The 23,808-nt window shown below is 37.1% G+C and overlaps 4 protein-coding genes across 8 annotated transcripts; 3 read left to right on the top strand and 1 right to left on the bottom strand.

Moving 5' to 3' along the window:
• The first annotated feature begins 3,874 nt into the window (after positions 1-3,874).
• Positions 3,875-7,223, top strand: LOC118438641. 2 transcript variants are annotated; one of them, XM_035859182.1, is made up of 9 exons: positions 3,875-4,199; positions 4,510-4,584; positions 4,663-4,706; positions 4,781-5,240; positions 5,308-5,571; positions 5,729-5,869; positions 6,246-6,279; positions 6,509-6,905; positions 7,044-7,223. In XM_035859182.1, exons 4-9 carry the CDS (start codon positions 4,823-4,825, stop codon positions 7,173-7,175), a joined length of 1,386 nt encoding a protein of 461 aa, XP_035715075.1. In that variant the 5' UTR covers positions 3,875-4,199; positions 4,510-4,584; positions 4,663-4,706; positions 4,781-4,822; the 3' UTR covers positions 7,176-7,223. The 2 variants fall into 2 exon arrangements, with proteins under 2 accessions (XP_035715075.1, XP_035715076.1); XM_035859183.1 differs by having other exon boundaries at positions 4,663-4,679.
• Positions 7,224-8,062: 839 nt separating this feature from the next.
• Positions 8,063-23,712, top strand: LOC110858987 (zinc finger protein 813). Of its 4 annotated transcripts, none has more exons than XM_035859036.1 (14): positions 8,063-8,616; positions 8,801-8,870; positions 8,955-9,059; positions 9,310-9,384; positions 9,794-9,895; positions 19,925-20,100; positions 20,411-20,485; positions 20,564-20,607; positions 20,682-21,141; positions 21,230-21,553; positions 21,715-21,855; positions 22,475-22,505; positions 22,579-22,975; positions 23,410-23,712. In XM_035859036.1, the coding sequence occupies exons 9-14, from the start codon at positions 20,724-20,726 to the stop codon at positions 23,602-23,604; spliced, it is 1,506 nt and encodes a 501-aa protein (XP_035714929.1). In that variant the 5' UTR covers positions 8,063-8,616; positions 8,801-8,870; positions 8,955-9,059; positions 9,310-9,384; positions 9,794-9,895; positions 19,925-20,100; positions 20,411-20,485; positions 20,564-20,607; positions 20,682-20,723; the 3' UTR covers positions 23,605-23,712. The 4 variants fall into 4 exon arrangements, with proteins under 4 accessions (XP_035714929.1, XP_021963562.1, XP_035714930.1 ...); XM_022107870.2 differs by having other exon boundaries at positions 8,992-9,059; positions 20,564-20,580; XM_035859037.1 differs by having other exon boundaries at positions 8,994-9,059.
• LOC110858896 (putative nuclease HARBI1) lies at positions 14,090-18,329 on the top strand. Its single transcript, XM_035859041.1, is given in 3 exon segments — positions 14,090-17,668; positions 17,753-18,191; positions 18,259-18,329. A coding segment is annotated over 1 exon segment (744 nt). The 5' UTR covers positions 14,090-15,087; the 3' UTR covers positions 15,832-17,668; positions 17,753-18,191; positions 18,259-18,329.
• On the bottom strand, positions 16,234-17,076 carry LOC118438563. Its single transcript, XM_035859038.1, has 2 exons — positions 16,622-17,076; positions 16,234-16,554 (listed from the first exon to the last, which is right to left on the bottom strand). The coding sequence occupies exons 1-2, from the start codon at positions 17,043-17,045 to the stop codon at positions 16,265-16,267; spliced, it is 714 nt and encodes a 237-aa protein (XP_035714931.1). The 5' UTR covers positions 17,046-17,076; the 3' UTR covers positions 16,234-16,264.
• Positions 23,713-23,808: the final 96 nt, after the last annotated feature.

Consider the following 23,808-nt stretch of genomic DNA (forward strand, 5'->3'; position numbering starts at 1 on the left):
GATCGCACACTGACTAATTCCTGTCCTTATTTCAGCAAGTCGTACAAACTACTTGCTCGAATAAATCCAATTATCCGGAGTTACCATACCTGCCTCATTTACGCCGTGGTGATCCCTCCCCAACACAGCCGTGCCGTACGATTCGAGCCTGCTGGACGATACAGAGAGCTTGTGTATTTCAGTAGGGTTGTCTTTATCCTATTCAATTCTGGACCTGGTTTCCATAGGAAATTGCTTAACTTGATTTTGGTTGCATTTCAAATTCCTTGTCAGCTACTGATTACTTTAGAGGGCAACACTCGAACTTACAGACTTAATGGATTGTCAGTTGAATTATTTTGGGGAGAAAGCAAGCTTGTTTCCATCCCTAGATTGGGCAGTTCATGGGCTGCAAGAGTATCGGAACTATGTGTCCATCATAGTAAAATTTATATTGGAAGCAGTGACAACATTCCACCGAAATGGAGTCGATCAACTTCTGATTTCCGCCAACTCTTGCACATTCTGAAAGGCATGCCACTCAAGGAAAGCACTGGAACTGTAGTAGCTAGCATTCTTTGTGGAAACAGAACCACGTCAATTGCAGTTCAGATTGTGTTCGAAATAGACCCAACGGCTGTTCGTAGTTCATTTGTTCCCGAATATAACTTAGAGTTCGATTATGTCTATCTAGGGAATAAAGTTTTTCTTTTTATTCTTGCACTTCCATTAGTGATGGAGGAATAAGTTTCTTAGGATATGGAACTCCATTTTTAGTCCAGGTTTGGGCTTGTATTGGGACACAATCCGCATACTTTCGCTCTGACCACTTTATCACGAGATTATTTGGCCAAAGTGGGAGATCCCATCTTAATGGGAAAGTGTACAAGAGAAGTGACGACACGATATTTGAGAGGAGAATTTATGCTAGGATTGGAGCTTGGGGCGAAGCTACGGCGAAGTAAAAGATGAAGTTTGAACACGTGGTTGAAAGTGGGTTGTACAGTTTTTGGCAAAATCTTATGATTTATTTGCACATGTTAAAAATTAAGGATGGGAAGGTAAGTTTGAAGCAAGAATTTAAGCCACAAGAGTTGATTTCAAACATTGGCACAGCATTTGTGATTCTGCTGGCGTTACTTTTAACAGCGCTTGGCCGCTTCTGCATAGAGTGTCGTTTTGCTTTAAGGTTGGTCTTCATTCGGGTAAAAATATTAATTTGTTTTAAAATAAATTTGGCATTGGCAAAATTGCGAAAATAGTTATATATATTCATAACTTTGCTAAACATAGTTGTTCTTTCAATGTTCGATCATTTCGAAAATTTAGAAAAAAATATTTATTATAATTATATAAATATTTATTATAGTATTATAGTATTATTTTTTAAATAAAATTTGAAAATTTACACTAGATGAATTATTCAGAACAAACAAATAGTATAAAGTTCAAAACCTGTGTTGTCTTCAACAAGGTGACAAATTAATTAGAATAAAGTTAGTTCTATTGATTAACTCATTTTACTTAATTAATTATTGAAACAAGTTTACGTACTTATATATGTAATTAATTTAGGGTGACCATCCGTCCCGGTTTAGCCGGGACATGTCCCGCTTTTCAAACCCTGTCCCGGCGTCCCGAAAATGTCCCGGTTTTGATAAAGTGTCCCGGTTTTTTAAATCGTAGAGCAAAGTTAAATTATTTCACTTTTTCGCCAAAATATTGATGAAAAAGTACATTTTAGTACATAAATACTAGTGACGTACATGTAATATTCATTTAATTTTCTTTCCTGGCCCATTCCCAAAATTCGGTGATATCTGAATCACCAAGCACTGGATATTATGGCAAAATTTTTCGCCAAGCACTAGATATTATGGCAAAATTTTTCGCCAAGCACTAGATATTATGGCAAAATTTTTCGCCAAGCACTGGATATTATGGCAAAATTTTTCGCCAAGCACTAGATATTATGGCAAAATTTTTCGCCAAGCACTGGATATTATGGCAAAATTTTTCGCCAAGCACTAGATACACAGTTAGAAAAGACGTTTACTCTTCGACAAGTAAAATTTTTATTAACTGCATATTGCGTAAATCGCACTACCCCATCGTAAAGTAATAGGGAAAAGTTACCCTAGATGAAGAAAGTGACGCAAAGTAACCCAATATTGCGCACGTTTAATTTCATATGAAGGAGCGATGTCATACATAGCGTAAATGCCAGATCGCAATACCCTACATTAAACTTGGCTACCCCGTATAAGCTAAACTCGGCATGGTCTATCACCGATATTGAGTTAAACGCCCGCTTTTTACTTTCAGTCAGTTTTCTGTCCACTTGATCTTCTAAAGATTTCAGTTTATAAATTTCAACAAATTATTAATTAAAAATGGACACTGCGGAGGTCAAGCGACTTCTAACGTAACTGGATTCAAACATTTGAAGGTATTACTTTCTTACTTATTTTTCGGTTTGTATCCTTTTTAAACAGTTTTGCAATTTATCAAATATCTAAAACATTACTTGTATTTTTATGTAGAAAACAATATTTGTTACGATACACTATTTAACCTGGATAATTCGCTCGTACGTGAACTTCTTCCTCGGATAGGAGACAATAATTGCTTAGAACCTATACATAATAGTGTTAGATAATTAGCTAAATAATATTATTAATATGAATTGTAATTTTTATGATGAATTGACGTATGCAAGTACAATAAATGCAAAAGATAACCGATACTCTATATATGTAATTTATTAACTTCATATAGTTACTCTGCGCCATGATATGAGATAAAAAATATTATACTACATAAACTATCCAGATGCTTTTGATTCATGTGGGGTACGAAATGTGGCTTATAAGGGGTAATGCAACTAACACTATATGATGCACACCGAGTGCAAGGTAGAGTAAAACGGATTACCCCATGATATTTTTCCCTCAATATACTCTATGTAGCATCACTGCACTTATTACTCCGTTTGAAGTTATTTTTTACCTCACATCAATGCAAAATTTTTAACTGTGTATTATGGCAAAATTTTTCGCCAAGCACTAGATATTATGGCAAAATTTTTCGCCAAGCACTAGATATTATGGCAAAATTTTTCGCCAAGCACTAGATATTATGGCGAAATTTTTTGGCCAAAAAATGTCCCGGTTTTAGTCAGGACAAATATGGTCACCCTAAATTAATTGTAAATAATTAGTAATTGGATTACGCATGCAGTAGCCGTAAGTCAAGGCAAGGCAGTGTCCTTATATTGCCTGGATGGATAAAAAATTACTAATTTTACTGTTATTATATGAATTAGTCGAAATGGTATGCGAGCACAATCTTAAAGATGCCAGGTTTAATATATACAGACATACAGATACAGATACATATGTACATAAATTAATTTACTGTGCTAGGATGTTTTAGTAAATTATTTGTCTTGTTAGTTTAAAATAAACTGTTGCAAACGAAATGTAGCGAAGGGGTGAAAACAGACGGAACTGTCTTTGTGGCACGCCCACAACGTCTTTCAGAACTTTCCTGGCATTGCCCCATATCACTCCACGTCTCATTTTGCCCCGTTTTGACACTCCACTCTCGTACTTCGAATGTACACGACGATACCTCTCAATAGACACCCCACAGGACAAGTAATTTTTTCAATATTCGACACCTCCCACACGGTGATGGGGTCGTCTTGCGTCGAAATGATGGCGATTTCTGAAATCCCCGCCAAAAACTACGTCTAAAACGGCGGAAACAAAAAATTCGACACCTTTGACCGTTGGCGTCATCACCGTGGCGTCGTCACCTTATGACCTACAACGCCCATCTTCGAACTTATCCCGTCCCCAAAAATTAGAAACACGTTGCCGAATACCAGATGTTGAAATTCGAATCCGTACTAAAGTTATCGTGGATACGGACAGACGGACAGACCAGACATTTCCATAAAGGGGTTTTCGCCCCTTAATAATTCAAGCTTGCCTTGATTAATAAACAAGTACATTATTTTAGTAAAGTTCATTTTTCTAGGCAATCGCCGCGGACCGTAGAACACCGCGCCACCGGTAGTATTCTACACACGCCGCCCCGCCAGTAAATCTGATTTCCTATTTCAACACACACCAGAGGGAGCTTATCCAGCTAAGCCAACGCTGATTCAAAATTTCCGCCTCCGGCGCCCCCAAATTCACCGGCTTTACCCTCTGGTACAGGTCTTGATCTGAAAAGCAGATTTTTCTAATGATTTGCGAATTTTAATAAACTTCCGTAAACAGTATGTAAGCAGTTTGTAGAATTCAAATTTTAGTAAAGGTTCGTTTCTTGTGTATAAATGTATTGCATTTTTTAATGCTCTTTTTTATAAATTAATTAATTTGGTTGATTGGTTGATTTTAATTATTTTTTAATTTTTGCTATTCGTTTCGAACGATTATTTGAATGAATGCATTTTGAATTCTTAATCTAATTATGAGAGAATGTATGATTCATTATTGTGTCACATTCCCCTTGGTTCAGGCGGCGGGCGACTCAAAACCCAGTCAAATCAGCAGCTGACAAAAGCAAAACAAAGGAAACTTAATTAGCAACCAGGTAACTTGATTTTTCCCCTGTTTGCCTTACATAATTCAAATTTACTCAATTCAAATAATTAATTTTCACAATCTTTAGATCACTCGTCAAACGCAGTACGTTTTACAAATAAATTTAAACATGTAATACATAAATTTAGAGTTTCATTTCAAAATTTAATTCTAAAATGTAAAAGTACTATAAATACTTTTTGCAGGTAAAATGTCGGCAGGAAAGGGGATTTCCACCAGCAGGAAAAATGGGACAGGACACATTTTGCAAGATCTACTTTCCTCCACGGTTTCACTCGAGGTCAAATTTTGTCCCCCGACAGGAGAACCACGTTCCTCGTGAAATTGATGACGGGAATAAGAAATCATCCCCAGAATTTCCCCCTTCGTGCTGTTCAATCTGCTCCGGATCGTCGAATCTGAGTCGCCTCGCCCTCCAGGAAATGGAACTTCTTGTCAAATTCGTCCTAACTCGGGAACAAGTTTCTCTCATTTTTCAAACAGGCGAATATCCGCAAATATTTTGTTGCAAAATTTGCTCCTCCGCGATCCTCTCGTTGGCCAAGTTGTCTAAAACTATTGAAAATGTGACCATTTCCCTGCGTGCCGTCATCTCCGGGGGGAATGGAGTGTTAAACAAGCTGGGGAAAGGGTACACACTTAGTGGTAAATAATCTATTCGATTAATCTTGCAAAATTTACTTAATTACAATTAAAACATGGATTTGTGCAGAATTGTCAGATGGAGATGCCACCTTGCAAAAGAATGCAGACCAACGATTACCTGGATGCCGTCCAAAGGGGAGATTCACCGTGAAAATGGAGCCAGAGGAGGACGAGATGCAGGTTGAAATCCCCGAAATACCGGAAAATTCATGTTCGGACTTTGATGCAGGTTCGGAATCTGTTTTCGGACATGACTCAAAATTTGGAGCCGAAATATGTCAACCGTTCATCGTCACGCGGAGCAAGAAGGTTGTCACCGCCGGGTTTCGTGGTGCGTTTTTTGCAAAATTCATAAAAAACGCGGATGTGGGGCCGTTAATAAATTATGTAACGAAAAAAGCGTGATTTTTTTAAAATCCCCTCTTGCGTTACATGATTTATGAACGGCGCCTATGACAAATTAATGTGTGATGCTCTCAATATTTCAGACGTATCAGAAAATGATGCAAATTTGCTCAGTGGCCTTGAAGCATTGAAGCCTGTATGCAAAATATGTGCAAAAACGTTCTACAGACTGTGCAATCTCCGACGCCACATGAGAAACAAACATAATCAGGTTGATCACTCAAGTAAGTCTACAAATTCGATCAGGTTCTACAAACATCGGGGCGAATGTCTTCGTATTTATTAAGGTGTCATTGTATGCGAGTTTCGAATTTGAATTTGTTCAAAACCTGGAAATTTACGTGCGTTTCTTTAAATGATAGTTTTATTGCGTTCAAAAATCCGATAACTTTTATGTTTACAAAGTTTACTCTTCCACCAGAACCTATTTGGCAATCTGTGAGTTTTTTCGTCTATTTTATTCCAATTTTTTCATGTATGTACTTGTGAAATTAAAAACCTGCATACAATAACACCTTAAAGTTTGAATGATGACCATTTTCACCTTAAAAAAAACTATACTAAAATTGCATACTAACTTCAACTGATTTCATTTTCTAGCATCAGAAGAAAGCTCAAATGATGATAAGAAACGGTGAGTTTGAATTTCAATTCAATAAAGATAGATTTTTTCACGCCCTTCGTATCGAACTCTTGATTCGTAGATAAAGTATTCGTAAATTTACAAACGTTGCGGTGAAAGACCTTCATAAATTATTCTCTCGTGCATGCTTGACAAAAAATTCCACACATATCCTACAACTTAAAATTCCCGAAACATTCCCAACATTTTATATTTTCTTATATTTCTAAACTATTCACAGACTCGCCGACCGATCCGAACGCGAATATCCGTGCCCCCAATGTGACAAGCGATTCGGTTCGAAAGCTGCCTTAGCCGGGCATTCGCGTTCCGTTCATAACAAAAGGACGACTCGCACCGGACCGAAATTTTCGCACGAAACTTTCGCCAATTTTAATACGCTGCTCAAATACCGGAATCACCGTCATGGCATTACATACCGCGCATGCGCAACGACATTTGCCCGTTCTACGTGCGACATATGTTCAAAAACTTACGTCTCATCGATAACCCTGCGTCGTCACGTGGAGCTGATCCATTTCCCGGACAAGACGTCCTGTCCGTACGGTTGTCGGGTCGAGATTGGCTCGGAAGTCGAATGGGTGACGCATTTGGAGGGGTGCAACTCACCAAAAATGGTAAAAACAAATTAAGAATAGAAACTTTTTTTCTTGCTAAAACCCGATTGTGTATGGAGTTATATGAAAAAATCGAGCCAAAAATTTGGAATCACGTGGCGTCGAAGTGATTAATTTTTAATGTTTCATTTTTTGTAGACTGTCCAATCGGCGTGCAATCGGTTTTTTTTTTGTGGGGGAAGATTCACACGGCGGGATGTCCTCGCAGTTCATTGTTGCCAGCAGAAGGGGAAGATGGGGAAGGATTGTTTTTATTTCATATATTTTTGACAATCTTTCATTAATTTGAGAGAGAATAATATTCTGTGGTAAATTTGAGACTTGTTTTTAGTTTTGGGTTTATTTTTTATGTGCATTTCGACGCTGCTGGTTTTAGGGGTCGTCCATATGACGTCATCAAAACTGAGGGCCAACGGTTTTGATCGTACTGAGGGTTAAGTATCCTATTTTGGTCATTTAAAAAATTGACCCTTCGTTAAGAGGGGGCGTTCTTAAATTACGTAACGCTAAAAATTGATTTTCTCCACCCGTCCCCCTTTAAAATGGAGTACACATCATTGGGGCCTGAACACCCTCCAAGCGTGACGTAGTTTAAGAACACAATCCCGGTGTAGCTTAAAAAAGGTTCCATTGAGATTGGCAAGTTTTTATTGCTATGTATATTAATTATTGTATAAACACTCCATTTCTACACGGAAATGCCCGGTATTACGTGCTGGTGAAGTCATGTATGCACTCCGGTCGGTGAAAATTGAATACCAGGTTGCTTAGAGTGTAAATGCATGATATGCATCGCATCAACATAAATAAGTACCTATATGCAATTAGCTAATTATCTATTGGATGACCTACATAAATTCGAGGAGACGCTTTGTCCTTCAAATTCATGAATGCAACCAAATTTTTAATTTATGTAGCTATGGGCTAAGAATACATGAGTATGCTTAGCTCCGCAAAATTTCTGCAGGAAAGCGGTTCAAATTCACATATACCGGGGATCAAAACCTACATATTTCCTTGGTTATGAACATTGAGAATTATGTACATACGTAAATTTTTTGGCTATGGAAATTTAATTTTTTGAAATGTTTAAAATTCCCATCTCAAAATACTTATGTTTGAAATGTGGTATTATTTTGGGTATGTGCGAATTGTCGATTTTTTCGCATTGAAATCGTCCAAGACATACAGATGATGATGCCTTGCGTGAACGGTGTTTCGTGCGGATTTTTATTTATTTATTTATACAGCGATCCAAGCATGAACACATTTCTAAATATTTAGAGGAAAAAAGAAGAGTGAGAAAATCTGGAGCAGATATAAATAACTCGGTCTGTTTGTGTAAACTTTGCTTCCTATGCGTGGAGGGGGCCGATCAAATGAAACGTTACGACTTTAGGGGCCCACATGTGTTGTCAATTACATGGGCCTTAAGTACATATGTACATTCTGGTGAGTTAAAGGCATCTTGTTCAGAAGCGAGATAAATAATCAAGTTATTAATGAATAGCCCCTTGGCACAGCATTCACTCAGAACCATCCATTTATCCGATATACGTCACAACATCGTGTGCAAGTTCATCTTCATCTTCATCAGTGAGCTTTGATTAAATTTGAAAAATTTGTAATAAAATGTAATTGAATTTTTTAAAGTGGGGGTGGGGTGATATACAAGTTTTGATTTTATGGGGTCCTACTCATAAAACTAACGGTACGTTATTCATGATATTAAGTATTCAAATTTTACTTGCTGGCGGAAAAGTTTGCAGATAAAATCCCAAACTAGATAGCCTTTAAGTATCCCAGGGGAAAGTTACGTAATTTTTGCCGTAGTGCTCAAGTCATTGTGAAATGGACAATTTAAGTCAATTTACATATTCACCAATTTTTTGTAGGTTGCGGTCACGTCGAAATTCTCAGGGGCTGCCCACCTCGCTCATTAATTGGTTTGATGAATTGGGAATTGTAAGTGTCTATTTATATACTTTCTAATAGAAAGTTTCTATGAGAACATTGTTGAAAAAAATGTGCACTCTAAATATTTTGGAGACAAATAGTCTGTACATACTTTTGTGTTTAACGAAAGAGGAGTCAGGGATCTTGAAAATGGGATTTTTTTGGTATCTGGTGGACTGGACGCCATAATGTACGTAGGTATGTAAATACATAAATTATGCTTAGTTTAGGGACTTATTTGTGCGACTGCTGAGTAGTCAGATTTTTCGATACTTTTTGTGATACATATTTTTTTTACACATACTCTGCGATACACCTTATACTAAGATTTAATAAAGAAAATAATAGCAAGTAAATTATGCTCATTGGTCTCATCAAAAAATGTCGCCATTACGTAATATTTTGCATTTCCATGCCATAATTATTAACCAAGTGTAATTGATTATAGAGACAAGTCATTTCCAGAAATTGATTTTGTGCTGTCAAGGGTTCCATCGTTTTAATGGATGTCGCTATTTTTCAAGTATGTTTATATGTTATAAATTTATATTTTATAATTTTTTGGATATAAAGGGCGTGGATTTAATTCGCCGCAATTTCTCTTGTCAATATTCGAAAACTTATATGTCAAAAATGGTGATACTTTGTGGTCAATTTTTAAATCAGAGATACTTACATACAATGCGATGGTCCAAGATGGACCACATAATTTCACAATTTAAACTAAATCGGAGGGTTACACTTGACGCCATCGCATTGTTCATCTTTTACCAATGTATACTAAGCATTCCCTTAATTCTTGTCCTTTGGCTGGGTGCTAATTTGAATAAATTTATGAAACATTCACAAAAAAAGTGATCGCGACGAATTAAAACGACACCCTTTATAACCTGTTTTAGCGTATGTTCACTATCTTACTATTTTCTTAACAGGCTTCGAGATACCTTCAACCTTCAGAGAAAATCAGTACATCCGGTCCACCAACAAAAGGAACTTCTCATCTGAAAACATCTTTGCAACACCAGAATGTTAAGGTCATTCCCATTTACTAACAAATATAAGGTCAATTTAACGTAATATCTAAGGGTGCACACTGCTGGTGAAAAAAATAGCCGTATTTAGACAAATATATGACAATTTTTCGTACAATACAATGTACGTTTTAATTTTAAATACTAAATTTGAGCGGTGACGAAAATTTGTGGGGTGAAATAATCAAAATTGGTACTTCGGCAGGCATAGATTTCTAATTAAGAATATATTTAGCATTGCAAAATTTTTGTAAAAATGTTTGCAAGACACGAAAGATTCCACATTTTTAAGGCAAACTTCAAGCCAAAGAATTTCCATCGAACGTTCAGACACGAACTTACAATGGAGGCGCAAACCATGTTCAGCGCAGATAATTTTTTGACCTTGTTAGTTTGAAAGAGCAAGTCTTTAGAAACAACATTTGGTTCGGCACTTGGGCAGACGCGCAAATTTCAGCACATTATGGGCGCCGCAAGTTCGCAAAAACGCACGAAGTTGAGCTCGCGCTGGGCATTGCCCGAAAAATCGTGCGTTTTTGCGAACTTGCGGCGCCCATAACGTGCTGAAATTTGCGCATCTGCCCAAGTGCCAAGCCAAATGTTGTTTCTAAAGACTTGCTCTTTTAAACTAACATGGTCAAAAAATTATCTGTGCTGAACATGGTTTGCGCCTCCATTGTTAGAAGCTCTTCTAATTATTCAAAAAGCTTTCTACACATAAAACAATACTTTCTATAAAATAGCTTTATCAGTAATTCGTGGCAAATCGTTTGTGAGAATGAGGTTATTTAAAAAGCTGAGAATACCCTAATTATAGTTAGTAGTTTTAAGAAAATTCCTAAAAATAACATCAAAATCTTATTAACGTAGAAGAATTATCATGATTACCAAGGAACTTGGTACACTTGTACACTTGCAATTTCACTACATAACTCCTATTTCTCTTGGAAAATTATGTACCATATACATTTTGCTTAAAATTTTAATGCAAAGTATGTATATTGATGTAGTCAGTCATATTTACATCGTAAATATTGAATTGATTTTTCTTGGCTAATCTTTGGGTCCTTTCAAAAGATGAGAATGCTTATTTATCAGTGTATCGATAAATGAGGTATTAAATCAAAATAACTATTATATGATATGTACCACCTGCCCGTGGGTATTTTATCTTGTTGCAAATATATACCTACTGGACAGGGTGTCGCAGATACGAAAAAACCAAAATGTTACGGCTGTGTGGAGTTAAATAATAGTTCCTTTACACACTTGGTAACTGTTTTAGATAGTTATTTATTCCATTCAAGTTCACATTCGTTCACTCATTTCTAACTAAAGCTACTTGTTTCTAGTCTACATACTAGATTACATACTAGAAAAGGCCTAACTTCTGTAGTCGCTGTTCGCTCCTCGAACTCCTCTCGGATAAATTTTCTTTCTCGGTGTTGGTCTTTTTATCAGGGTAATTGCGTAATTCCCGTTTTATCTTTACATATCTGCAAATGACACATCTCTGGCGTGTGCATACTTCTACCTCGTTATGTTATGATTACGTCATGCTTACCCATTTCGTAATTTGGGCGGAATAATGGAACACAAAAATACAATACGATATCTAAAATGTAAAGTGACTTCGTAAAAACACTGAACTGAAACCTATTTACCCATATTCATACTGTAACGCATCAAGAATGCACAAATAGTGAACATGGAGCCCAGAACGTAGAACGGGGTCAGTATGAAAGACTTTGCCAGTGGTGGGTTTTTGCTAGGCACAGGAAGAAATTACGTCGCAGACTGCGTCCAATTGACCTGTAATTCAGAACGTTCCAGACAATATGCAAGACCTTTTCTTTTAGTTTACCTTAAGTATTCCAATATGTGCTCAGGTCTCCCACAAATATCACTGATAATCCGCCAAATGGCTTCCCTACTTCTTTTCTGCCACCATTAAACAAAAGTTTAAGTAGGCGAACTCCAAAAGCTGTAAGAGTCACATAAATATGCAAGAGTTAAATTAGTCGTAAGTATGATTTAATGAAAACGTTTAACTTCATCCATAATCAAATATTGTGGCTCAGATCAAATTCCTGTTTGCTGCTTCGTTCACAATTCCGGCTTCAAGTAAAGTTTTGAAGGATTGACCATCTCGACGAAGTTCGAGCTATGATTGCAATATTCTCATAGCGGAGTGTGCCTACAAGTTACCCGTACTTTAGACAAGTTTGTCCGTCTTTGTGTAATAGACGTGATTAAACTAAATACGCTATAATTGCTTTCCTGCACTCTAAATAAAAATGAGTAAAATTTACTCAAGGTTGGGCAAATTTTGCACAACTTTGGATAAATTTTGCACAACGTTGGACAAATTTTACCTTCTAGTTGTGTCATCCTCTTTTTTACCCAACCTTGGGTAAATTTTACTCATTTTTATTTAGAGTGTGCATACCACAATACCCACAGGCTCAAAATAATCTGTGTTTTTAGACCAAAATCTCGGATCTCGATAATCTCACAGTTGTACCAGTCACATGTTGCGATTTCTGTGATGACATTAAGAGACTTGACTATTTATAGTCTTAACCTTGTTAAGAATACGACATGACTGATCGATTTTCGTCTTGTGAAAATAGTTTTGGTAACGGCAATCTTGTATTTTCATGAACGGAATCGCCATGGACTGGAAGGTTCTAGCAGCGTTTCTGCACGGGTTTGCAGACTAATTTTGGAGTTAGCTAATAATTAATTAGAGCATAGTAACCATTCTTAACTGGTTCACTGGCTAGTAATTGGACATTATCGATGTTATTATTTGGTGACAAACTAAAATCATACCGAGTTGGGTCTTAATATTAGTTAAATTAAACACGGCTGTGGCTGATTCTGCTGATACATAAGTTAATGCAGTTTAAATGCATTACCGTATGCACATTTGGTACAATTGTAAATTTCGGTTTAAATACTTGTAGCATCTTTAAATGCATGTTCAGCGTAGCTGAATTATTCCATATTTTTAACATACTTACTTATCGTTGTACGAATAAGTGCGTAATTTAATTAAAGAAAAACATATCCCGTGTATCATCCGGCATAAGATCCAGAAATTACTCGAAAGAATTCTACGTGCAATAATTGGTTGATAAAATTTCTAATGTATCCTTAAGTATATAAGCTATGTATACATATATGTATATAACGTAATTTTAAATGGATTAGGCTATGGATACACAATTGTTAAATTGTTCATGTGGATTAATAGAGTCATGTATTTCCGAGCCGTGGAGTTTAAACAAAATAATGGACCTTTTGTTCTTGACCGTTGTCCAAATGGTTCCGCACCCAATCGTATTAATTTGACATACGAATGGTACTGTATTATATATACATAGTTCTTCACGGCACCATTTTTCTATTTTCACAATTATGATATGGATACAAAATTTTGTAATATTGCGGTGGATCGAAGTCAACCGGACAGGAGTTCTACGCGCCAAAATCACGTGCCCATTTGATTAACATTGGAGGCGGACCGAAATTCAAATCAAATCCATCCGGTTGACTTCGATGCACCGCAATAGTTGTATGTACGTATATTGGTATACATAAATATGTACCTTATAAATATATATGTACATATGCTGGTTTAATTGGTTACAAAAGAGAATTATAGATATCTTCAACGAATAAATAATAAAATAAATCATTCGTTCAGTTGGTAATGAATATTTGTTATCGGGCCCTAGTTGATTTGCATAATTTATTTTGCATAGCACCCAAAGCTGAGTTGTGACTGGGCATGAGAAATTTGACGTTGCCGGGCAGCGTCATTTTGATTCTCACAACTGGTTGCTTAATCTCAATACAACTGTTGTGGGCAATTTACTCACACCGCCCTCGCCATTAAATCTGACAATGCCTTTTTTCAAGCTTCACCGAGATCGATTAGCGAGTTGTGTCAAAAAATCAAGCCAAAAATTAGGAGTCACGTGACACTTCTCTTTCCGTTGAATGGCCCCTTTGAAGAAAACTATTGGCGGTTAAGTTCAATTTTTGAGTAAATTTTCCCTTGCGTTTTCCTCCACGGGGCGAAAACTAAGGCGCTTGTGTGAACTTTGACCTCCAATTTTCTTCTTCAAAGGGGCCATTCAACGGAAAGATAAGTGTCAAGTGACTCCTATTAGGAGTCGAAAATTAAATTTTCGGCTTACTTTTTTGACATAACTCGCTAGTCGATCCCGGTGTAGCTTGAAAAAAGGTTCCATTGTGAGTTCCTATTCCTGCATACAACATTGGGGCGCTTACCCTGGTATGCCAACGCCCCCTCCCCCAAATTGACCGGGTTTGACCTCTGGTTTACGAACCAGAAAGTGAGATTATTTTCTTGTGTATGTAAAAAAAATTATTACATTTCTAATGCCGGTTTTTATTAAATGATTAATTTACTTGATTAATCGATTTTAATTATGTTTTAATTTTTGCTATTCTTTTCGAACGATGAGAAAATGCCCAATTCATTAGTGTATCACATTCCCCGTGGTTCAGGCGGGCGACCCTGGCTACAAAAACAAAATCAAGTCAAATCAGCAGCAAAGGAAGGAAATTTACTTAACAACCAGGGGGGGAATTCAATTCGAAGATAAGCATTGCGTAAGCATAGATTTTGCTAAGCAATGGAAAATTTGGATTCAATTAATCCGAATTTAGGAATTTGCTTACTCATACACTTACGCCAAAAATCTTATTCAATTAGAAATATAATTCTTAAACCTTGCGTATTTTTAAAGTACTCGGGAGCAGTATTATCTCTTGCTTAAATAACTTCCATAGCCAATGTATGTACCTGTCTGCCTTATCATTTTAACCCTTTGATTTGAAACGATAATTGTCGTCATTTAATAAGAGATGGTTTAACTCGAGAGAAAAATTAAAGCCGTCCTGCAAAATTGTGGTCGTTTCTAGGAGGTCATTGATTTTCATGATTTTCTCTCCGCGGCGTAAAATCTGTTGTAACTTTGAGGGATTTCTCTTTTCTTAACCAAATGTTAATTTGAACATTTCCTTGCCCAAAGTTAATATTTATCAATACTTCAGTGAATCACTTTCCTCCTCCCGCACTGTCGCCACAACATATTTATAACGTCCCCAAATAAATACTTTCTTGTAGTTAATTATACTTCTTAAAGGGTTAAAGAAACATGTCGGTGCCATTGTTTGTTTTGAGGAATGAACGTAATCGACGCTATCCCCAAAGAAAGTTACTTGAGAGCCTCTCCGAATTTGAAATTAGAAAGCACACTGGCTTGCCATGGTGGGGAGCTAGAGAGATTTTGGGGTGGTTAGAACCACATGTGGAACCGAAACAATTTACAAATCATGCTGTGACGGCGGAATCTAAAGTTCTTACGACACTGGGGTTCTTTCGATCAGGAGGTTTTCAATGGTTAATGGGGTCAGATTGTGGATTATCCCAACCAACCGCGTCAAGAATTATAGAGCAGGTAAAAGTTTTAATATTAAGTAATATTAACACACGCTTATATTATGTTGTAAGATTACAATCGCTCTCTACGATTTTATTTTAGGTCAGCCGAGTTCTTGTTACGGAGTCGCCAAAAATCGTATCTTTTCCCGATGCAGCTGAACAGAAAAGAATTTCTACAGCCTTTCATGCCAAGAGTAGATTTCCAAATATAATAGGAATTATCGATGGGTCACATGTGAATATAATTTCGCCAAGTCAAGACGAAAGGTCATTCGTGAATAGAAAACAAAACCACTCAATCAATGTCCAAATTATTTGCGACGACCAATTCCGATTCATTGACGCCGTGGCAAGTAATCCGGGTGGCGCACATGACTCGTTTGTGTTCCGAAATTCTCACATTCATCACCGATTTTTGACAGGAGAATTTGGGAATGGAAAATTAATAGGTAGGTAATAGCTAAGAAGTAAAGTGGAATTTTAATTTAATGTATTTATTTTGTATCTATTTAGGTGACTCAGGATATTCTCGTTCTCCGTTTATGGAGGTTCCTTATGCTAGGGGAATTATTACTCCTTTTCAGAACGATTACAATAAAAGGTTAACGTCCGTTCGATGTGCCATTGAATGCACAATTGGACGATGGAAAAGTAGGTTTAGATCCATGCACAGGTAATTAAACGATTTATTAAACCTTTAAAAATTAGTGTATCGCTGATTAACATTTTAACAGGACCGGGGGAGAACTTTGCTATACTCCAACAAAAGTTTGTCGCCTAATTATTTCAACAATCACGCTTCACAACTTTTGTCATACGACTAATATCGCATTACTGAACGAAGATGAAGATATTTATAATCAAATAATTAGAGAAATGAATGATGAGGATTAATTATTTTTCATAATTTGTAGCTTCTCCTTTTCAATTGAGTTTCGCTCCGCCAATAAATCAACTATTTGTGCCAGTTGCATTGTTTGAGTCTCCAATAATTTAACTTGTTTAGCTTGTAATGCGAAAAGAGTAGTTTCCAGAGGACGTTTCGTTTGTTTCTTGAAAAAATGTGGAGCATTTTCTTCCGAAGCATCAGCCGGTTTGTTTGTTCTTGAGCCCGTGTCTCCAATTGGGATGAGGCCCGTTACCGAGATCAAGTTTAATGGCGCAGTATCAACGGTCGACACTAAATATTTTAAGAAAGAGTTTAAAAATTGTGCTTGACTGACGGGAATTGAATTAAGCGTACTAACTTTTACTAATGTCGATTCCACCCTCAATTCCTGAAATTTCGACCCGTGGAACAAGTGCCAAAATTTTCTCTCCTACGGTATTTTGGGGTTGTAGAATCGCAGACCCTCCTCCAGTTTTTTTCATTTCATTCGAATTGTTGGTCTCGATTTTTTTCACGCTACTTTTCAAAACTTGATACTTCTTTTTCACCTCGGCTACGCTTCTAGGAATGTTAACGGAAGAGACAGCATTAACTTTTTCGGTGACATCATCCCATAGCTCATTTTTCCGATTGTTGGTCAAGGTTGAACTAAATCTTCCAAAGAGTGCATCGTAGTGAAGTCCAACGGTGTCGACCAAAGCCTCACATTCCTTAGTGGAAAAGTTTGGGCGTCCTACAAAGTATTTATTAATTGACCTATTTTTATTAGAGGGAAAGCTCATAAAATACGTAACGCAAAGCAGGGGAGGGGTTAGGCTGTTGTGTTACTGGTCCCCTTGATCAGTTAAAAAAATGGGGTGTAAAAATGGACTATATCCCTCTACGAGGGATGTGTAAAAAAATGACTAATTTTGCGTTTCGTGTTTTCTGAACATTCCCAAAATAGATATTTATAATTATAATTTCTTACTCTTTCCATTTGTGTCAACTAATTCCATCTTAACTGAACTTTTCGAATCCATACCACATAAATATTATTTTGTTGTGACAATTAGCTACATAAGCAAACTCCGACCTAGATAACTGTTCTGATAAGTTTTGCCAGCTGACACTGTTTTGTGGTGGAAAAACTTGCGCAGTGCTAAGCAAAAGACAAGAGATACGCAAATTTTGAACTTCCGCATGCTTATCTATTGAATCGCGTTTTTTGCTGAGCAAAATCTATGCTCAGCAATGCGTAAGCAAAATCTATGCTTACGCATGTCACAATTGAATTCCCCCCCAGGTAAATTGATTTTTCCTCTTTTTGCCTCAAATAATTAAAATTTAGTCAATTTGAATAGTAATAATTGATTTTCACAATCTTCAGATCACTCAAGTAACGCAGTGCGTGTATAAATTGGAGGTATTTAAACAAATGTGTGAAATAATACATAATTTTAGAGTTACGTTTCAAAATTTAATTCTAAAAGCACTCAACTTTTTGCAGGTACATAAAATGTACGGGATTTCCAACTGTAGGAAAAATGGGACAGGACACATTTTGCAAGATCTACTTTCCTCCACGGTTTCACTCGAGAGGTCAAATTTTCTCTCCCGACAGGATGATCCCCCAGAAATTCAGAAATCATCCCCAGAATTTCCCTCGTCGTGCTGTTCGATCTGTTCCGGATCGACGAATCTGAATCGCCTCGCTCTCCACGAAATGGAACTTCTTGTCAAATTCGTCCTAACTCGGGAACAAGTTTCTCTCATTTTTCAAACAGGCGAATATCCGCAAATATTTTGTTGCAAAATTTGCTCCTCCGCGATCCTCTCGTTGGCCAAGTTGTCTAAAACTATTGAAAATGTGACCATTTCCCTGCGTGCCGTCATCTCCGGGGGGAATGGAGTGTTAAACAAGCTGGGGAAAGGGTACACACTTAGTGGTAAATAATCTATTCGATTAATCTTGCAAAATTTACTTAATTACAATTAAAACATGGATTTGTGCAGAATTGTCAGATGGAGATGGACACTGCGGAGGTCAAGCGACTTCTAACGTAACTGGATTCAAACATTTGAAGGTATTACTTTCTTACTTATTTTTCGGTTTGTATCCTTTTTAAACAGTTTTGCAATTTATCAAATATCTAAAACATTACTTGTATTTTTATGTAGAAAACAATATTTGTTACGATACACTATTTAACCTGGATAATTCGCTCGTACGTGAACTTCTTCCTCGGATAGGAGACAATAATTGCTTAGAACCTATACATAATAGTGTTAGATAATTAGCTAAATAATATTATTAATATGAATTGTAATTTTTATGATGAATTGACGTATGCAAGTACAATAAATGCAAAAGATAACCGATACTCTATATATGTAATTTATTAACTTCATATAGTTACTCTGCGCCATGATATGAGATAAAAAATATTATACTACATAAACTATCCAGATGCTTTTGATTCATGTGGGGTACGAAATGTGGCTTATAAGGGGTAATGCAACTAACACTATATGATGCACACCGAGTGCAAGGTAGAGTAAAACGGATTACCCCATGATATTTTTCCCTCAATATACTCTATGTAGCATCACTGCACTTATTACTCCGTTTGAAGTTATTTTTTACCTCACATCAATGCAAAATTTTTAACTGTGTATTATGGCAAAATTTTTCGCCAAGCACTAGATATTATGGCAAAATTTTTCGCCAAGCACTAGATATTATGGCAAAATTTTTCGCCAAGCACTAGATATTATGGCGAAATTTTTTGGCCAAAAAATGTCCCGGTTTTAGTCAGGACAAATATGGTCACCCTAAATTAATTGTAAATAATTAGTAATTGGATTACGCATGCAGTAGCCGTAAGTCAAGGCAAGGCAGTGTCCTTATATTGCCTGGATGGATAAAAAATTACTAATTTTACTGTTATTATATGAATTAGTCGAAATGGTATGCGAGCACAATCTTAAAGATGCCAGGTTTAATATATACAGACATACAGATACAGATACATATGTACATAAATTAATTTACTGTGCTAGGATGTTTTAGTAAATTATTTGTCTTGTTAGTTTAAAATAAACTGTTGCAAACGAAATGTAGCGAAGGGGTGAAAACAGACGGAACTGTCTTTGTGGCACGCCCACAACGTCTTTCAGAACTTTCCTGGCATTGCCCCATATCACTCCACGTCTCATTTTGCCCCGTTTTGACACTCCACTCTCGTACTTCGAATGTACACGACGATACCTCTCAATAGACACCCCACAGGACAAGTAATTTTTTCAATATTCGACACCTCCCACACGGTGATGGGGTCGTCTTGCGTCGAAATGATGGCGATTTCTGAAATCCCCGCCAAAAACTACGTCTAAAACGGCGGAAACAAAAAATTCGACACCTTTGACCGTTGGCGTCATCACCGTGGCGTCGTCACCTTATGACCTACAACGCCCATCTTCGAACTTATCCCGTCCCCAAAAATTAGAAACACGTTGCCGAATACCAGATGTTGAAATTCGAATCCGTACTAAAGTTATCGTGGATACGGACAGACGGACAGACCAGACATTTCCATAAAGGGGTTTTCGCCCCTTAATAATTCAAGCTTGCCTTGATTAATAAACAAGTACATTATTTTAGTAAAGTTCATTTTTCTAGGCAATCGCCGCGGACCGTAGAACACCGCGCCACCGGTAGTATTCTACACACGCCGCCCCGCCAGTAAATCTGATTTCCTATTTCAACACACACCAGAGGGAGCTTATCCAGCTAAGCCAACGCTGATTCAAAATTTCCGCCTCCGGCGCCCCCAAATTCACCGGCTTTACCCTCTGGTACAGGTCTTGATCTGAAAAGCAGATTTTTCTAATGATTTGCGAATTTTAATAAACTTCCGTAAACAGTATGTAAGCAGTTTGTAGAATTCAAATTTTAGTAAAGGTTCGTTTCTTGTGTATAAATGTATTGCATTTTTTAATGCTCTTTTTTATAAATTAATTAATTTGGTTGATTGGTTGATTTTAATTATTTTTTAATTTTTGCTATTCGTTTCGAACGATTATTTGAATGAATGCATTTTGAATTCTTAATCTAATTATGAGAGAATGTATGATTCATTATTGTGTCACATTCCCCTTGGTTCAGGCGGCGGGCGACTCAAAACCCAGTCAAATCAGCAGCTGACAAAAGCAAAACAAAGGAAACTTAATTAGCAACCAGGTAACTTGATTTTTCCCCTGTTTGCCTTACATAATTCAAATTTACTCAATTCAAATAATTAATTTTCACAATCTTTAGATCACTCGTCAAACGCAGTACGTTTTACAAATAAATTTAAACATGTAATACATAAATTTAGAGTTTCATTTCAAAATTTAATTCTAAAATGTAAAAGTACTATAAATACTTTTTGCAGGTAAAATGTCGGCAGGAAAGGGGATTTCCACCAGCAGGAAAAATGGGACAGGACACATTTTGCAAGATCTACTTTCCTCCACGGTTTCACTCGAGGTCAAATTTTGTCCCCCGACAGGAGAACCACGTTCCTCGTGAAATTGATGACGGGAATAAGAAATCATCCCCAGAATTTCCCCCTTCGTGCTGTTCAATCTGCTCCGGATCGTCGAATCTGAGTCGCCTCGCCCTCCAGGAAATGGAACTTCTTGTCAAATTCGTCCTAACTCGGGAACAAGTTTCTCTCATTTTTCAAACAGGCGAATATCCGCAAATATTTTGTTGCAAAATTTGCTCCTCCGCGATCCTCTCGTTGGCCAAGTTGTCTAAAACTATTGAAAATGTGACCATTTCCCTGCGTGCCGTCATCTCCGGGGGGAATGGAGTGTTAAACAAGCTGGGGAAAGGATACAAAATTAGTGGTAAGGAAAATATTAATATAAATACTTAACTAATCATGTAAAAGTTAAATTAATTACAATTAAAATAAGTATTTATTTATGTATGAAGAATTGGCTAATGGAGATGGTGCAATATTGCTAAAGAATGAAGACCAACAATTAGCTGGATGTCGTAAAAGAGGGCAATTTACCGTAAAAGTTGAACCACTCGAGGAGGACCAGATGCAGATCGAAATTCCCGAAATATCCGAAAATAAGGCCGAAATCCCGGATGAAATCCCCGAAATTTCAGAAATCCAGGACGAAATGGATGCAGCTACGAGCTCGGAACCCGTTGTCGACCCTGAATCAAAATTCGGGCTCAAAATGTCTCAACCTTTTGTCGTCACGCGTAGCAAAGGCATGAGGAATGTCGTCCCCGCTGAAATTTGGGGTGCGTTTTATTACAAAAATCATTTAAAACATATGTGAATGTGGGGCCGTTCGTAAATTTTGTAACGGAAAAATCGCCATTTTTAAGACTCCCATCTCGTGTTACAAAATTTATGAACGGCCCCTATAACAAATTAATGCGTGATCCTCCCTATATTTCAGACGAGTCACAAAACGGTATAAATTTGGTCGGTGGCCTCCCAGCATCCAAGTTTTCGTGCAAAATATGTGCAAATCCGTTTAACAGACCGAGCAATCTCCGACGCCACATGAGAAACATGCATAATCAGGCCGATGATTCCGGTAAGCGTACAAAATGTGGCTAACTAGCTAATTAGGAAATTGTGAAAATAGATTGATCAGGTGCTACATACATATGAACAAAAGGTTTCGTGTTTAAGGTGGGATTTTGTTGGGGTTTTGGCGGGTAATTTTGTGCTTTTCCTTGGTTCTTTATACATATGCAAATGACGATTTTCAAATTTTATTCATCTCCGCACATTTTTTTAAATAAAGGTTTTATTACATCTAAAAATCGGTAATTTTAAGTTTGCAAAGTTACGAAGTGAGAGTTTGGATTTTTCTATTTCTGAGAAAATATTTAATTTTTAGTAGCTTTTTTCGTCGATTCGATTTTCTCTCACCGGAGAAAATAAATTCTAACCTCGTAACTTTGTAAGGTAGAAATTATTGATTTTTAGATGTAATATGTAAAAACTTCATTTCGTAGAATGGGCACGGATATGAATAAGTTTAAAAATCAGTATAGAATACATCGAACAAAGGAAAATTGAGACACAAATTCGAACCCAAAGCCCGCATACAATGGCACGTTAAATGTTGGCGTTGGAATGATCACCTTTGTTTAAACCAAGCTATATACGTAACTGCATATTAACTAAAAGCGATTTCCTATTTTTAGCCACAGAAACTTCAGATGATGTTAAGAAACGGTGAGTTTGAATTTTAAGTCAATAACCAGATCAAACCTGTATTGTAAAATTGTATTGTATAAAATATTCGCAGACTCGTCGACCGACCCGAAGGCGAATATTCGTGCCCCCAATGTGACAAACGATTTGGTTCGAAAACTGGGTTAGTCGGGCATTCTCGTTCTCATAAGAAAATGGCTCGCTGCCAAGGGAAATGTTCCCTGTGCCGGGAAACTTTCACCGATTTTATGATGCTGCTCGCACACCGGAAGGAACGCCACGGTATTCCATTGGGCGTGGGGACAAAGACATTTGCCCGTCCGGCGTGTGACATCTGTTCAAAAACTTACTCCTCATCGGGGAGCTTGTATTGTCACGTGGAGAGGATCCACTTCCGGGACAAGACGTCCTGTCCGTACGGCTGTGGGGTCGAGATTGGCTCAGAGGTTGAGTGGGTGACGCATTTGGAGGGGTGTGATTCTCCAAAAATGGTAAAGAAATTTTAGGTTACTTGACTCAAGCATTTTTTAAGGTGGCATTGTATCCGGGTTTTGAGTTTGAATTGTTGTGTCTCAACTTTTCCTTCTATCATATATTCAAATAATGATTTTGAAACTTCTTCATCGCCTTTCGTTTTTTGCAATATGAAGATATTGATGCACCCAAAAATCCAGAATTTTTAGGTTTACAAAGTTACGAGGGTAGAATTTTGATTTTTTTCTTCAATGAGAAGCAGCATTAAAATAACTGGGTTGTAAAAAACCCACGGAGGTTAAAGTTTCAAAATCGTTATTTGAATAAGGTTAAATTGAGTTAAGTAGGGAAAGTTGAGACACAAAAATTCAATCCCACAACCCGAATGCAAGAGAACCTTAAATAATTCATGCACATATGTGATTGATTTTTAATATGTCCTTTTTTGTAGACTGCTCAATCGGCGTCCCCTTGCTTTCATTGCGACGTCCCCTGCCGGAATATGCTGCTCAGAGTGGTGCACACTCTGCGTGAACATCCCGACAAAACGTTCTATTGTTCCAAGTGTGAGGGAAGATTCAGTAAGCGGGAGGTTCTCGTTCATCATCGTTGCAAGCCGATCGCGAAGGAGTCAAGAGTCGGATAATTTTATTTACATATTTATACTCGAGATGTTCTGCAATAGTAGATGATTGTACATCGCAGGATTTAAACACAGCGGGAAAATTAAATATTAGTCAGAATTTTAGTCAAACACAGAATTACAAATCTCCCTTCTCCAACCAGCATTGTAATGTACGCATTTACCCAGCATACTGTATGAGAATTTCAAATCTGCCGCTAGAAATTG

This window comes from Folsomia candida, unplaced genomic scaffold (assembly GCF_002217175.1).
Source record: "Folsomia candida strain VU population unplaced genomic scaffold, ASM221717v1 Fcan01_Sc023, whole genome shotgun sequence".
NCBI lineage: Eukaryota > Metazoa > Arthropoda > Collembola > Entomobryomorpha > Isotomidae > Folsomia > Folsomia candida.